Source organism: Rousettus aegyptiacus, unplaced genomic scaffold (assembly GCF_014176215.1).
Source record: "Rousettus aegyptiacus isolate mRouAeg1 unplaced genomic scaffold, mRouAeg1.p scaffold_m13_p_7, whole genome shotgun sequence".
NCBI classification, from domain to species: domain Eukaryota; kingdom Metazoa; phylum Chordata; class Mammalia; order Chiroptera; family Pteropodidae; genus Rousettus; species Rousettus aegyptiacus.
Window position 1 is genome coordinate 62,944,521 of NW_023416310.1, and position 12,517 is coordinate 62,957,037.

The following is a 12,517-nucleotide window of genomic DNA, read 5'->3' on the forward strand; positions in this document are numbered from 1 at the left end:
CCGGACTAATAATAAAGTTTTCTGCCACGCATCAAGACCAGGGGCCAGTGCGGAGAGTGTCTGAAAAACTGGGACATGGCCAAAAAGGGGGGCAGTCTGCTTGCCCACCACACAAAGCACGTTTGTGGGGAATCTAAGGCTAAATCATTCGTAGACAATCTGCCCCATGTCAAGATTTCCTGCTAGCAGAGCAACTACCTCCCCACAATCTGTTGAAAGTCAGCCCTCAACGCAAGCAGAAAAGGCCCCACCAAGCTTTGTTAAGCTCCTCAACTGCTGTCATATTACAAGGAATCAACAGCTGGGTACATTTATCTTGAATAATGTTTCTTGAGTCCTTACAGTTTCCTCTGGAAAATAAACTGGAAAGTGTGACCTATTCCTGTGAACCTGTGGAAGATCTTAAGCTCTTGTTCCGGAAACTAGAGAAGTCCATATGTCCCAGGGAATCAGAGAACTTTTGTGAATAATTATTCTTTTAGCCTGGTATCTATGCCACTCACTACTTCTTTCAAAATGATTCAATTTCCTTTCACTATATATCTTTACCTTGAGTTAACAAACTGCCATGAAAAAGTAATTTCACTCTCAATGACCTCTACTATTAATTTTGACTAGTCTTTTCTATCTTTTTGCTAATTTTATATCTTCTAGGTTGCAAAGCTTCTTACTACTCTTACATGATGGAATGACCTCACGTTGTCTGCCTCTAGGGCCCTTAGAATAGGCTTTCAAAGATTTTTATTCTCTCTAGGCAGGAACTACAGCCCTATCTCAGCTTTGAAGTTACAGAAGACAGACCTTCCTCCCTCAACATCCCTTTAAGATTTAGGGAATAAAATTTCCAAGGGGGAATAATGTAGGGAGGAGGCAAGAGAATTAAAATATTAATCAAGCCACATTCAGAGACTGCACTGTACTGATCAGCCCTGCAGCCAGGCCAAGGGGACACCTGCTGAATGAAGGAAGGTTTTATCTGACTGCAGGAAGTCTTAAAAATCAGTCTCCCAACTAAGACCGGGAGAGCCCTGACCCTCCCTGTACATCAACAGACTCAGATGAAAAACGCCATCTACCAAAACAAGTTAGCACTAGACTCTCTATTAGCAGCAGCAGGAGGCATATATAAAAAATTCAATCTCACTAACTGTTGCCTACAAATAGATGACCAGGGCCAGGCAGTTGAAGACCTTGTCAAAAAGACGACAAAACTGGCACACGTGCCTGTGCAAGTATGGCATGAATGGAACCCCAATAACCTTTTGTGGGCGGGGGATGTGGTATTCAGCCTTTGGTGGATTTAAAACCTTAATAGGAGCAGTTTTACTACTCCCAGGAATCTGCCTGATAGAGCTGTTTCTGCTGCCCATGCTAATAAAAAGCTTAAAAAGCATGATGGAAGCCATAGTACAGCAGCGAGCTGCAGCCCACATATACTTTGTCCACCACTGTCAGGAAATGCCCCAGGATGGTTTAGATGGAGAATGTGAGACTCCAGCATAAAAATAGAATGTCTAGAGTCTCAAAGGGGGGGCGGGGAATAAAAGAGAGAAGGCATCTGAAAAATGAAAAGGGAAGGGTTTACAGAAATGACCAATTCAGTTGGTTATAGATTAACCACACCCTATAGATCTCTAAATGGCCTTCTGGAAACTCTTGCAAAACCTACAAGATAAACGATCCGTAAATAGATAGGACCAGTATTCTGGGAATTCCTTCTCCCTTGCAGTCCCCATCTGAGACTTCCCTTCCTCATCCTGAGTCATGAGGTGGACATAAAACCTCAAACAAAGGAATCACGTGCCCCTTGCATGGACACTGCAAAGGTATATAAACTGTAAGAAATCTAACCAAGGGGAGCTTGTGCTCTGGTGCTGTTAAGCCCCACATGCTCCGCCGGCTAATAAATTCTCTTTCCTCTAACAAAGTTGTCTGAGTGCCCAATTTCCTCCATTGGATGTCGTTTCCTGCATCAACATCAGTTCAATTTTTGCAGTTGCATAATCATGATTGTAAACTTGGAGTAAGTTACTGTGGCTTTCACCTAGCAGAAGACATGGCCACTCCCCACTGAAGACAGCCCCACATGGTTTCCATGTAGAGAGCCTTCCTTCCTCTGGCCCATTGGATGAGTAGCTCATTTTCCAGTATTTGTACAAACACAAGATACTTGAAAATGACACCAGTAGTCACAAACTGAGTACAGGTAGAAAAATGGCACAGCCCTATACCTTTCTAATGTTCAGTTATGTGCAATTATAGTTACGTGGCCAGAGATGATGATGGGGTACAGGATGTTCATGCATTCAATGGATCAGGACATCCAACCTTCCACCTGTCACTAGATAACCTCTGCTGATGCTTACCCAAGACATCTGTCTGCAGAGGAGGTGCAGAAACATGTTAGCATTCCGTAACACCAAGATTCCTCACTGCAGTGGAAGAAGGACTCTGACGAGAGAAACAGGCTGGTTCTAACTCTGGTTCTAGCGCTGGCCCCATTTCCCTTATTCACGTTTGGAGAAAGTGGTGAACACCACCCCTCACCATCCCAGATCCAGACACACACACACACACACACACACACACACACACACACACACTGTTTACACAGTCTGCTAAGTCACTTTCTTGCTCTCCCAGGAAAGCAAGAGTGTTCCCTTCCTACCTTGTGTTCAGCTTCATCAGGCTGTCAATACCCTGGAGATGTCCTTTAGTGACCTACTTAAAGGCAGGGACTAGAGCCATAACTCCTGGATCCACTGTCTAGGCAGGCCATAACCAGGGGTTTGGGGCTAGGCATCACTCCTTCCCTTCCTGAAAGATATGACAAGTTTGTGTAGAGAGGTTGGAAGAACGATGGAACATGTGCACACCTTTGTGAGGAGGCCTGCCAGGAAGCACATCCCACCTGCTGAGTCACGCTCTCTGGCCGATTTTTCTTTAGAAGTTGGTGTGGTCCTTGTTTCTGAATCAGCTTTCTGAACCTCTTGATGTACAAGTGTCACATCACGATGGGGAAGTCTTTGTACCTTTCTTTGTTGGCAAAGACCTTGTGGTGATTTTGAACCCATTTTCAAGGGCCTGCATTAGACCATATGTGAGTTTTGTTTGTTAGTCTGTTTCAACCAATGGAAGGGATTAGGATAATAAATGGATGACTTTCCAGATGGCTGATATACGGTTATATTTTACATGTTCATAAAAATATATAAAATAGCAATGCTAATTTTATAAATAAAAAACATATAACCAAATAGTCTATATGTATACACTTTGGGTAACTACATATACTATTTCAAAAGCATGAAATAGAATACTTTTCAGTCTTTAAAAGGAAGAAAATTCTAACACATGCTACAATATGGATGAATTTCAAGGACATTAAAATAAACCAGACATAAAAGGACAAATACTGCATGATTCCACATATCTGAGGCCTCTAAAGTAGTCAGATTTATAGAGACAGAAAGTAGACTAGTGCTTGCCAGAGGCTGAGGGGAGGGAGGACTGGGCAGTTAGTGCTTCATGGGGACAGAGTTTCGATTTAAGAAGATGAAAAAAGTTCTGGAGATGGATGGCAGTGATGGTTGCACAACAATAGGAAAGTATATAATGCCCCTGAACTGAAAAATGGTTACAATGATATGTTTACGTTGTGTGTAACTTATCACAATTTAAAAAGTCTATGAAAATGGCAAGACTAACATACATGGAAACTGTTTTTAAATATAGCTATATTGATAATATGGTAACCTGTCTTTTTTTTTTTTTTTGGATATTGAGTTTCCGACTATGTTTACTCATATAAAGTGAATACATTCTTGTAAATTAACTGAAATTAAAGAAATAAATGCCTTTAGCATCACAAATCACAACTGGTGAAATGCTCTCTTGTACTCTAACTCTCAAGAAAGCAAAGGTTTTGCATTTAAGTTATATTTATTTCTGAGCTTAAGTCAACAGTTGTCTGTAAGTCAGCAATGTATTGAAAAGTAATTCAGGAATAAGTTTGGGGATTTTATTGTAATGCAGAGGTGAGAGAAGGGGGTGCAGACTACCAGCCAGGTTCTACTGTGCACACAGTAGATAAATGTAGATAAATATAAACGTGTGGGTGACAAGACAAGGGTGGAGTATGGATGAGTCAGTCAGACGGGCAGCAATGACGCACCGTGCTCTGTCTGTGGTCCAGCAGTCCACCATCCAGTTGAGACTGGAGTGGGAATCTGCCTCTCCAGTTTAGTCAAAAACAAATGGAATTTGAGAAGGTAAAAACTGGCATTTCAAGTGAGATGGTTAGAAAAAGTTCTCTAAAGAAAGATGACAATGGTGAGGGACTGTGGAAACCAGAGCACATGAGAAAAGGCACAGGATTTCCCAGTCGGGAGCGGAACATATTGGAGGAAAGGGGGATCTGGAAACCCGCTGCTGGAAAGGCTCGCATAGCCCCACCCCTCTCACAGCTGCAGATGGCAGCTCTGGGAGTGTAGGGTACAGAAGCACTTTCCTCATAACTGAGCAATGCAGTCAGGTTCTGGGAGTGCTCAGACACATCCATGGAGACACTGTAGAAGAGTCCTGTGCTGGTTGACATCCTGACAGACCTAAGATCCTATAAAGGCAGCACTTGGTATCAAAGGCTGGACCATCCCCACTACTTAGCCCGGATCTCCCTTGCTTGGAACAGAGGATGAGATCTGAAGGATCTTCAGACACCACCCCACTCCACCTCCAGATTATGGGTGATACAGCAAGGTCTAGGGGATGTGACTTGCCCAGGACCACAGTTGAGTGTGTCAAAGCCCGATGAGACCTGGTTTTTCCACCTTTAGTGGTAATATTTTACTTCTCAAGTCACAGTTGGCCTACTGAGTTGTGTGTGTGTTGCTAATCCTTTCTTACCACGTGTCTCATTTACCTCATTTACAATTCTGGGCTGCAGACTGAATTGTGGCTACTTGTATTCCTTGTATTCCTGGCTGCAAGCTAAAGAAGCACATTTCATTAATTCCCGTGCTTATCTCTGAACAAGGTATCAATAAGCTTTTAGGTGGTGCTCCAGCCATTTGGCATTTTGGAGGAGGTGAAAGGCCCTCTCATCCAAATGGTCTAAATTCTTATACATTTTCATTTTAAACACTAAGGTCGACAGATCTGCTAAGAGCAGATCGGGTATCAGTCAGTTTCTAATTAGAACTAAAGGAGTCACAGCCCATTTAATCAAGTCGGGCGCCAGTCTCTGCCTTCACAGACAGACACTTAGACACCTATTCACACTTTTCTCTCTCACCACTTGGCTGTGCAGCAGTCCCATGGACAGTGAGTCTACAACCTCTTCCTTTCTAGTCAGGTGTGTAAGCCTAAGTGTCCCCCCACCCCTTCATCTCTAATATGTGAATGACCGTCTAATACCAAGAAGACAGAAATATGAAAAGGACAGTCAAGTTTCTGCTTCATGGTTTTCTGTTTGAATAAAGTCAACTCTGGGTTGGTTTCTGGTTTTCCCTTTTTGTTCATGATTGGTGAAGCAGCAGACAGGGACACTCAGACTCCGAGGAAATCACCCACTGACCTGGGCCTGAGTTCCTTCAACTTGAAATCTGGATGACTCAGGACACCTCACCCCTGCTCTCATCAACACAAAGTTGGAATTTACCAGCCTGGCTGGCATGCAGAATTGGTTAGAAGAGTTGGGGGGTATCAACTGTGTCAACACACCCTTAGTACACTACCTGAAATGAATGAAAGAAGGGGAAGTGCTGTGAAATTCATTCAGTAGCACTTCTCAAAGACCTGCTATGAACAGGTTCTAAGGGATGAATTAACACTTAACAGGTGAGATTATTGTACTTTATACAAATGTCTAATCACTGCATTGTACACCTGAAACCAATATAATATTGTATGGCAACTGTAATCAAAAATAAAAATTATTAAAAAAAATAGGTGAGATAAAAAAATGTTCTGTTCCTTGAATATATTCAGGATTAGAAATCGAAGGGCAGTGGGGTTACTTAAGAGCATTTGGCTAAAAGGTGATGTATGTGAGAAGTAATCAGGAATCTCTTTGTTAAGTTCCTCAAGGCATGATTAATCAAGGAGCAATTTTTGAACATGAAAAAATAAAGTCAGAGGTGAATCATTTAAAATTTGGTAAAGCCATAACAAAACCTTGAGGGGTGGCCATGTAAGTCCTCTGCAGGCGCTGAGAGGAGAGCCATGAGGTTCAGATGAGTAAGTTCTAGAATTGCTTAGGCTACGTACCAAGCAAGTGGAAACCATCACTTGACTGAGGTAATTTTTGTTAAAAACAAAACACAACACAACAAAACAAAACAAACAAACAAACAAACAAAAAACTACAGAAGGAACAAAGAATTAAAAGAATTTTAATAAAATTGACAAGTTTACATTTGTACATCTTGTATATCTGGGACCCAACCAGGGGCAAAGGATAAAGTTAGAAGGAACAGTTTCCATAGGATAGCAAGCAAGAGGCAAGGGTTGCCCTAGCTGTATGATAGGCGTCAGTCTGATGGCGTGACCCTGCGGCCACCTGAGCCTCCCTGCACTCTGGAAGCACGCAGGGACACTGACTCACCCGCACGACTTCTCAGCATTGACCTCAGGCCTGGTGCCCCATGGCCTCCGCGGCATTCACACATTAACACTTGAACAGCAATAGTGAATAAACAGCTCATAAAATTAAACAGGACTGCCCACAGGATATTGACGTCAAATGAGTTCAGTTCATGCTGTTTTAACTAGAATGGTTACATAGAACCTAACAAGAGGAAAAAGGGCTGGGTGATGGTTCTAATTGCTCTATTCAAAAGCACAGTCACAAAACAGCAGGCCTGTAGAAAGAACCATGTATTTCTTTTTAAAAATCTGATTTGAGAAAAGAACCTGGTGAGAGTTTGAGAAAGGTTAGAGAAAGGTATGGTTTTTAACACAGGAGGATAATTCTACAGTGTCATAGAATTCTTCCTGTCTTAGAGGGTTTGGTAGAGATGAGAAACTATTAAACTTTAATTCCCATTATTCTAAAGGGTAACAAACATTTCAAAATATTGATCAATGTTCAGAGAAAAAAGGACTAGTGCCCCCCGAGTTAAGAATGAGCAATCACAAGGCTTTTTCAAGATATTACCCATTTTAAGTGCAGAAAACAGTGCTTTTAAAAGTGCAATGTTGCATGTACTTGTTATTTGAGGAATAAATCCAGGCCCCCCAAGTTGTAATGAGAATGTGCACAGTAATGTGACGATTCCTCAAAAGAGTCATCCACAGGGTAAAACTCATCACTGCTGGGCTTTGAACCCACACCAATCCACACAGCACATGGCTGAATTACAAGCAGAATTTCTTCTTCATTTATTCTTTAGATCATCAAGACATAGTTAGGAAAGAATGCATGGATGTCGTTGCTTTCCTGGTCTGGTTAGAATCACTAAAGGAAAAGGAACACTGACCGTTGGTGGAGAAAACAGTTTTTAAAGAACAGAGAACAAGCTCTCCATCCCCTCTCTGTGAGACTTGGGCTGATGGAGACTGCATATCCCAGGGTCCTCTCTCTTCTCACACATATAGGCTGGTGTTTGTCTTCCAAGTGTTACATCAGGGGGTTCAGTGTCATTATTGTTAGTGCCTAACAGAATCAACAATCAAAATGAAAAAATTCAAGACGGCAGTGGAGGAACAATAGCTGTGGCCTCTCGGCGACGTCGGACGAAAACACAAAGTGAGCTTCCGGTCTGAGGAACGAGAAGCATTTTTCCTGTGTTCAGGAAACCTCAGAGCAGGCGTGTAAAGTGCTGGGAGGTAAGGCAGCCTGACTGGACTTCCTCATAAGGGTATGTGGCATTACCTGCAGGAAAGGTGACATCTCTGCCACGTGCAAAGGCAACTGTCACCCACTGTCTGCCTTGTTGAGAGTGTGGGGGTAAAACCCAACTCTCCTGAAAATATGCCCAGTTTGTGCTCATGACAATTCCCTTTTAATTTCCCGAGTATTCAATAGGAGGTACATTTTAACAAAACAAAAAACAAAACAACAACAACAAAAAACATCCCTAACGAATATGACAGATGCATTTCTAAACCAGAGAAAAACTAAAAAGATGATATAACTTCAAATAAAAATTTTTAGTTACACACAGTAATTGTGAAATTTCAGATCAGGAGATGATGTGACAGTGAAGGAGCCTGGGCCCTGCCCCACCATGAATTCTGTCTCCACCATCATCTTCAAGATGAGGCAGGTGCTGCTCTCTTGGACTTTATCAGTTTCTTATCGGTCTTCACTTGGAGGCAGCCAGAAGCACATGAGTTTACCCAAAAGGTAGTGCTTGGGTAAACAAGGCAGAATGTTTTAAGGGTTGAGAGCCAAATGGGAAGCAGAAAGGAACAGAAGTACTTTCCTCAGGTCAGCCATTGCCAAGGGCAAGCCCACGAGGTCATCCAGGAAACAGGACCCCATGGAGCAAGTACCCACACAGGAAGGAAATGTGTGATGGTGAAACCTGCCCACACAGCTCTCTACACCCTGGCTACTCATCTGGCCAAGAGAGGGTGTCGCCTCTCTGCCACCCTGAAGCAAACGTTTCCAGTGCGAATGGGTATCTGAAGATCGAGCATGGGAGTAGGAAGGGGGGTCCGGTTTGTCTGGAGTGCACAGGGAAGGCTCATTTTTCTTTCAAAGCGGTTATCTGTTTTGGATGACTGTGTACCTGGACGGGCGAACTGTCAATGACTCCATTTTCAGATTTTCCATTTACATTCAATGCAGGGTGGTCAGCAGGGAAGAGTCCCCATTTCACAGTGGCTGAAGTCTCCCCAGCACCCAGATGTCACCCCTTCGTCTTGACTGACAGTGCAGTGGCTTTCTGCTCTTTGCTTCCAGCAGGCTTGGTAAAGAACTCGGGGTCCCCCTGGTGCCCTTGGGTGGTCTCTTCAAGTCCGAGCGCCGGGGCTGGGGGAGCTGGGGTTTGTGTGTCTGCTGGTAGCACAGTGAGTGTGGACGAGACCACCATTTGGATATCTAACAAACACGGGCTCACAAAAGGGATTTTGGCACACCTGGCATAGCTTTTTGTCTGAGAGTCGAATTGAGCTTCCTTTCAACTTCATCTGCAAAAAGAAACAAAGACTGAGGATTCTCACACAGCAGTGTACCATGTGTTACCCCATGGATTATTATTACTGATAAGGATGGCTTTAACACCAGCTTCTTGAAACAGAATATCAGAAGTGAAAATAAACAAAAAAATCCTTAGTAACTGGAGAAGTAAAAAATAAATAAAAAAGCCACAGATCAGCTTTCTTATTTTACAAACATTATTGCTGCAAGTCTAGCCGAGGCATTTCCCACCAAGATCCTCTCTCACATGTTCTGTGAGCTCTGACACATTTCAGCAAGGCCTACTAAAAATGTCATGTAACGTTCGAGCTGAATAAGACCGTACAAGTCATCTCAATCCCTGGTCCTCTCACTGACAAATACAAGTAGTAAGGCATGAATAAGGGACTTGGTCAAAGCCATAGGATAGATAAGTGGCATGTTCCTGACTGGTCCTAGGACATAATTTGAATTCTTTAAAGGAAACTAATGACACGGAGCTATAACTCCATTGTTTTCTGTCTGGTAACTAGGACTTAAATTTTTCAAGTTAAAAAGTCATTCTGCATGATTCACTTGTGTCAACCAAGGCATATCAGCCTATTGGCATGGACTTAACTGTGGACACATTAGTTTCATCAGTCATTCAACAAACATTTATTTAATACCTTAAGGATGCCAGACTTGGCACTCGAAATACTGAGATAAATAAATGAAGCTTCCCGCTCTCAAAGAACCCAAAGTCTAGCCATAGAAGCAGATGATTATGAATGTGTGCGCGTGGTATACATCGGGCAAAAGCGGGCAAAATCTGCCTAAAGGGATAGGAAGCCTTCACCAAGGAGAAAGTGCTCAGTCTGGGTTTCCAGCAGGAATTCGCCAGGCACAAAGGGACAAGGTAAGAATACCCCAGGCCGAGGGAATGACAGGTACCAAGGCTGTGTGTGTGGAGTAGCATTTTACACCGGCAGGTGACATGCATCCTGGCAAGCAGTGACAGATGACCCGGGGCAGGCCAAAGGAGCTGAGACTGAATCTTCCAGGTCTCAACTCCTCCACTGGGGAGTCAATGAAGGCTTCCAAGTGGGGTGAACACGTCAGGTTCCTGCCTTGGACAGACCACTCTGCCGGCCACATGGAGTACGGGCCTCACAAGAGCGAAGTCTCCTGAGGGAGATGAGATTGGCAACTGTTCTGAACTGTGTGTCCCTTCTCCAAATTGACATGATGAAGGCCTAGCCCCTAATGTGATGGTAGCTGAAAGTGAGGCCTTTGGCAAGTGATGAAGGTTAGATGAGGCCAAGGGGTAAGGCTGCTGTGATGGGATTAGGGCCATCATAAGAAGAGGAAGAGGCACCAGAGCTTGTCCTCTCTGCCATGTGAGGACACAGTGAAAAGCAGGCTGTCTACCAGCCAGGAAGAGCCCTCACCGGGCACCGAATCTGCTGGCACCTTGGTCTTGAACTTCCAGCCTCCAGAACTGTGAGAAACACATGTCTTTGTTTGAGCCCCTGAGTCTGTGATATGTCGGGAGCCATTACAAGGCACTAAAGGTGTCACGTAGCTTGGAGACATAAAGCAGTTGCTAACACTGCTTGGAGCCATATAGCAGCTGCTGAGACAGCTTATACAATGATTCAAGGGAGCCGGAGGTTAAGTTAAACATTACTGACCCTGGTGAGGAGATTCACCCCATTAGGAAACTTTTTTAAGTAATGGAATGTTTTTCCAACTCTGAAAGCAGGGATGTTTGTACCCTGAGAGCTGGATGTTTTATGATCTTGTGTAGATGTCAGCAGTCGACTGATACATGTTATGCTTTGTTATTGTATCCAAAAACCTATTTAAGGCTGTACTAAATAAACTCGGGGCTGCAGCAATGACTGTATGCCCTCCCAAAAGTTCTTTCCTGTCTTCTTTTTTCTTAGGCTTCACCCCCCTCTTTCAGGTACCGATCGACTTTAGCCAGCTGGCTCCGGCAGTGATATTTGTTGGAAGAACACGCCAAGAATGTGGCATTCTCAAGTGGCCTGGAATTCACATCTTGTCTCTTCCATCTACTATGTGACTTCTCTGTGCCTCAGTTTCCTCTTCTGTGAAATGGCAACAATAATAGTTGATACCATATATAAATGTTGTGATGATGAAATGGTATCAAGATATAAAGTGTAGAAAAGTGCCTGGCACACAATCTGAGCATGCTTCTTTTGATCGTCAGTATCTAAAAGGGGACAAACAGTACACCAGCGTTATGCCCGTCACCCATCTGCAGCCTCTGCTTACAGGCACTTCTGCTTCTACATGAGTGAAATCATATATCCGATGTGTTGAAGTTGTAAAGAAAAAAAACTGACAAAGAATATTTTTCCGCAGGCAACACAGACCTGAAATAACACGCCGAATGGCCAAGAAAATGGTCAAGTTCTCACCTTGTCGTATTTGTAGATTAAGTTTTCAGACTTGGCAAGGCCGAGAGCCACCTGAGTGGTCCTCCTGGTGTGGATGCTGTCTCTCATGGCCCCCATCAGGAATGGGCAGAGCAGCTGCACCGACCAGGTGCCCGGCAGCAGCTGTAGGACCTGAGTGGCATCAAACTCTGTCGCGTGGTGGTTTAGGAGATCCACGGCAGCCACAGCCAGCTCGGGCGCAGAGGGGCCAGGGCTGAGGTAAATGGCAAGAAGCGTGTGGAAGAGCTGCTGCCGGTAGGGCGGGTCTCTGCCCTCGGAGCGCCACAGGCAGTAGTCCTCAGCCGCCGAGAAGTCCTTCAGCTCGTGCACAAGGATGTGCAGGGCCTTCTCGTGCTCCTCCAGCTTCCCGTGCAGGATGGCGCTCTCCATGGGCAGGCCGGCGCGCTGGACTCTCTCTGTTGGGCAGAATCCACTCGTCAGAGCAGGCAGGGCCTGGGCCACCCGGTATGCCAACACAGTGCAGACACCGGCCTCCCTGGTGCTGCCAGTGTAGGAAAGGGCAAAGCAAACTTGGCCACCTCGACACTCCCACATGCCACCACCCAGACCACTCCGAGGAGGTTTTCTTGCATTTCCTTGCTTCACACCGGTGTGTTAGTAATAAGAGACAGACTCTATTTCAAAGTACAGCCAGGTCTCAGACTATAAATTTTCACCAGTGTTTAGATTATGAATGAAACACATAACCCATGGTCTCAGAAGGCCCAGTGACATACAGAGTATCACAGTGCCAGGTCTCCAATTAATCCATGTCATTCCTATTTTCCCTCTAAGGGATCTTTTGACTAAAGTAGAAAGTCGCCATATTCCCTCGATCCAGACAATACCATCTCACTCCAGACAGTACGCCGAACCCCTTCATTCCAATCTGAAATATATTTCATGGAATAAAATATGGGTTCATATTGTTAAAGACCCGAAACTA

The 12,517-nt window shown here is 44.2% G+C and overlaps 1 protein-coding gene across 4 annotated transcripts in view; it reads right to left on the reverse strand.

The window, feature by feature from the left end:
• Nucleotides 1–6,371: 6,371 nt before the first annotated feature.
• The window catches only part of TGFBRAP1 (transforming growth factor beta receptor associated protein 1), a 65,420-nt gene continuing 59,274 nt past the window's right edge, over nucleotides 6,372–12,517 (reverse strand). For all 4 annotated transcript variants that reach the window (XM_036224111.1, XM_036224110.1, XM_036224112.1 and 1 more), the window contains 2 exons: nucleotides 11,554–11,987; nucleotides 6,372–9,135 (listed from right to left, as the gene is read on the reverse strand). In XM_036224111.1, coding sequence (XP_036080004.1) covers nucleotides 8,959–9,135; nucleotides 11,554–11,987 — 611 coding nt within the window. In that variant the 3' untranslated portion in view covers nucleotides 6,372–8,958. The remainder of the gene's footprint in view (nucleotides 9,136–11,553; nucleotides 11,988–12,517) is intronic.